The 4,514-nt window shown below is 31.3% G+C and overlaps 1 protein-coding gene across 1 annotated transcript; it reads left to right on the top strand.

The window, feature by feature from the left end:
* Positions 1-1,975: 1,975 nt before the first annotated feature.
* LOC110719268 (expansin-A7-like) lies at positions 1,976-3,933 on the top strand. The gene is made up of 3 exons (XM_021898161.1): positions 1,976-2,268; positions 2,732-3,062; positions 3,405-3,933. Exons 1-3 carry the CDS (start codon positions 1,980-1,982, stop codon positions 3,715-3,717), a joined length of 933 nt encoding a protein of 310 aa, XP_021753853.1. The 5' UTR covers positions 1,976-1,979; the 3' UTR covers positions 3,718-3,933.
* Positions 3,934-4,514: the final 581 nt, after the last annotated feature.

Raw genomic sequence — 4,514 nt, forward strand, 5'->3', positions numbered from 1 at the left:
AAGAGGAGAAAAAGAGAAGATGAAAGAGATAAAGAACGAGAGAGAAGGAGAAAGAGAGAAGGAGAGGAGAGGAGAGAGAAGGAGAACAAGAGGAGAGGTGAGAGAGGAGAGGAAAGACAGAGAGAAAAGGTGGAAAAGAGAAGGGCTTTAGGTTTTTCTAAAGGTGTTTATTTTTTTTCTTTTTTTAAAAAAATTATATTCCGTTGGAAATTTCCGACGAAAAATTCTGTCGGAAAGTACAAATATTCCGACGGATTTTTATTCTGTCGGAATTTTTCGACGGATTTCTGACGGAATTGTTGAATTCGTCGGAAATATCTGACGAAATAAAAATCCGTTGGAAATTTCGACTTTTCCGACGGAATAATGTGTCCGTCGAAATTTGGTTGTTTTCTAATAGTGTCAAAAAGATCCCACGTGAATATGTTTTTCCTTACATATTATTCACAAAAGATGTCAAAGGAGGGGTGGTGAATATTGTAAAAGTCAAAGCGGGTCAAGTAAAAATGAACAGAGGAAGTAGTACCTAAAATATGGAAAGAAAATAGTATAGCTATATTGAGGTTTGATCCAAAAAAAAAAAAAAAAAAAAAAGAAAGAAAGGATAAAAAGGCGGGAAAATATTTAATCAGGAGATGACACGTGTCATACATTCCTGATTCGCCTTTAGTATATAATTATAGATAAATAGATTTACGGAAGTAACAGTTCATATATACTTCATAAAATTATATATGCTAATACATTTTTTTTTTGTTGATAAGGAGAAGGGTCTAAAGAGGTCGGAACCTCTTACAGGTCCTTCCGGCCCATATATGCTAATACATAACAACACAAGAATCATTTATGTATCTAAGCTACTCCGTAGTTCGGATGTCATTCATGTAAGTGCAATGATTAGTTTTCTACACTTTGCGGTTGATATACGGAGTATAAAATAGGTTGAACTTAGGTAGTAATAAAATAAATTAATTAGAGTGACTTCAAACACAGATACATTGAATATGAAATTATCATAAATTAGTTTTCTACATTCTGTGTTTGATATATATAATATGTTGAGCTTAGGTAGCAATAAAATAAATAAATGAATTAGAGCGACTTCAAACATACATTGAATATGACATCATAAATTAAACAAAGTCAAATAACAAATATATCGTTTTGAAGCACTAAAAAACCTATTGTTACGATTGTTTCATAGGCCTAGGACACCAATGAAATTGACCCACTTACATAGTTAAATGATGTATGTAGTTAAGTGAAGTAAAATTTTACCTTGACATGCCACGACAAAAATTGCACGATTCATATTCATATCATTATCTTATTGGTTAAGACTGGATAGCTTGTAAATTGGCTCAAGCATGATCAAGTACGTAACAATGCAAGTGTAATCTCAATTTCTCAAATATTAGGAAATTGACTAGTATGTAATAGCTAGCTAATATAATGAAATTGAGGGATAACTCAAGTGATTAGAACTTCTTTTCCGATTTTAAGAGACTATGGGATCGATTAACTCGTCCTTGTGGCTCTCTAATTAAACACCAAAAATGCTAGTATAATGTCTCTTAACCTATTTAAAAATAGAAAATTATTTTGGAGATGGTGATATGCTACTTTGATAAACTTTGATTTAATAAATGTGGTGGTTAAACCTTATAGTAGTTATATAAGTTGTGCATGTTGCATAAATTGCTAACAACAATCTAATATAATTCATGAAATCATATTACTATATCCACTCATTATGAATAAAAAAGATTATTCCTACCAAATTATGATAGTCAAATATAATTATATTCATTATAACTTGCTAGCACGTAAATAGCGTTGATCTTCCACCGCCAAACATTGAACATTGGTGATTAACTAATTAAACGAAATAACCTAGACTTAATTTTGTGTTTTATTTTCTATTATCTTGCCGTACTATTCGTGGGTGGCACTAAGTTTGGGTACGTAAATACGTTCCAATGGTTACACTATATAAACCATGTATAGTTTATCAAGCTATATCATTCCAAATTCATACATCTCCTAATCTTATTGTAAAAAAACGAAATACTCACAAAGTGTTTAATCTAATCATAATTATGGCTTCAATTTTGAAAAGATCGGGGCAATTTAGTCAGTTGTTTTCAGTAATGGTAGTACTAGGAATGTTGAGATTGTCAAATGGATATGCTACTAATTTCAAACCAAGTAAATGGAGCTATGCTCATGCAACTTTCTATGGTGATGATAGTGCCTCTGAAACCATGGGTATATATACTAAATCATTATTATTTATTATTTATTCTTTTTTCTTTTTTTTTTATTTTTTTTTATTTCTTTTTTATTTCTGTAACACTTTATATACGCGAGGTATAACTTTTTATTTTATATAGCTAGTGATGGTTGAGAAATTAACCCTCACATATCTTATTTAAAACTAGTGCTACATTAAGTGTAATAACTTAAATAAATACATAATTGCTTATGTAATGCGAAGTATGTTTAAATTTATTATGAGAAATGTAACTATACATAATGATTTAGTAATACTCGTAATGCAATTAACATATATATAGAAATTAAATACATATCTCTCTTTATTTTTGGGTACAAATAAAAATGCAAATGATTGAGCCCAATACCTCTTTTCATAGTTTTTAACCTAGTGAAGTAATATAAACTATTATTATATGAAAATATGAAACGCTGATTTTTATATATTTATTTATAGGAGGAGCATGTGGATATGGAAATTTGTTCAACAATGGGTATGGAACGAATACAGCTGCATTGAGCACAGTATTATTCAACAATGGATATGGTTGTGGTAGTTGTTATCAAATAATGTGTATCGGATCAAAATGGTGCAACAGTATGGGTTATGGCCACGGCCCGACTTCTATTACCGTCACGGCTACAAATCTATGCCCTCCAAACTGGGCTCAAGATAGCAATGCTGGTGGTTGGTGCAACCCTCCTAGAGCCCACTTTGACCTCTCCATGCCTGCATTCAAGAAACTTGCCTTTTGGAAGGCTGGCATTGTTCCTGTCCAATACCGAAGGTATTAACTAAGATATATACACTAATACACCGATCCTACATGCTCATTTAATTATTTAACTAGACAAATTAAATTTATATTAGGTCTCATCTTTTTTGCCAACCTAAGCTACATACTATTTGACTATTTGTTTGTAGCACTATTTTTATAAAAGTACTCCATAACAAAAATTTCATTAATTAATGCTCTGGATTAGTCTTAAGGCTGGCTTTACTTGGATACAACTTTAAGTCTGGTTTAAATTACTATACGAAGTATTGTTTAATTTTGTATTTATGTCAAAACATACTTTTATTAGTAAAAAAATCATTCTAATCATTTTATTCATTGGTGACGGAATAGGGTTCCATGTGTGAAGAAGGGAGGCATAAGATTTAGCTTACAAGGAAACAATTATTGGTTGCTAACGACAGTAATGAACGTTGGTGGCGCGGGTGACATCGCCAAAATGTGGGTGAAAGGATCCAAAACGGGATGGATTAGCATGAGCCACAATTGGGGAGCTTCATACCAAGCTTTTGCTCAATTAGGAGGTCAATGTCTTTCGTTCAAAATCCAGTCTTACTCTACTCGTGAGACTATTGTTGCCTACAATGTTGTCCCACCTTATTGGACTATGGGCATGACTTATCAAGCTAAAGTCAACTTTAGATGATTCAATAATCATCCTTGATTTTCTGTATGTATTTTTATTTTTATTTTGGTCAATGACTCATCGCATTTTTTGATGCAATGTCATATTCGACCTTTAGTAAGATCTTATGTTTATCTTTGTATAATTTTGGTTTAGAACCTTTGTTTGGAAACTTGTATCTTAAGTGTAGCTAATTGTGAAAATGAGTGGCTCCGAGATACAAAAGTTAATGCAAAATCTCCATTTTTGATGTTTTATACTCTTAGTAAATATTTGATTTTCTCTGAATTTTATTAATTGTCTTTTTAACGTGTTTTTTGAGAGCAGATAACATGTCTAGTTGTCTACTATATTAGTAAATTCACTTTGTGCACAAACTAAGTGCAATATAATGACACTCAAGTAATAGGTTCTGTCTTTCTCACCCTTCCTCGATCACCATCCTAGTTACTTAAAAAATGCCGCCATAACAATTTCTTTAAACTTAATTTCAATCAATGGCTTAGTCCGATCTTAACAATTCAGCACCATCACTAGAGGCACAAAAAATTGTTGGGTTAATTTTTTTGATTAATTTCATGAATGTGGTAAATTGATAGAATAGTTATATTTTGTGATTGTTAAATTTAGTTTGATTGTTGAATTGCAGTATGGATAATCGATAAGTTGTCTTAGATTACTTTGTAGTTTGATTAATTGTCTTAGATTACTTTTAACATTACTGCTTACTTAATCTAGGTTTTGATTTTCCCTCTTTTGATGCTAATAAATTGATTTAAATTTCACTTTAGCTTGCTGTAATAATCCAAATTGATGTT

This window comes from Chenopodium quinoa, unplaced genomic scaffold (assembly GCF_001683475.1).
Source record: "Chenopodium quinoa cultivar QQ74 unplaced genomic scaffold, ASM168347v1, whole genome shotgun sequence".
Lineage (NCBI taxonomy): Eukaryota > Viridiplantae > Streptophyta > Magnoliopsida > Caryophyllales > Amaranthaceae > Chenopodium > Chenopodium quinoa.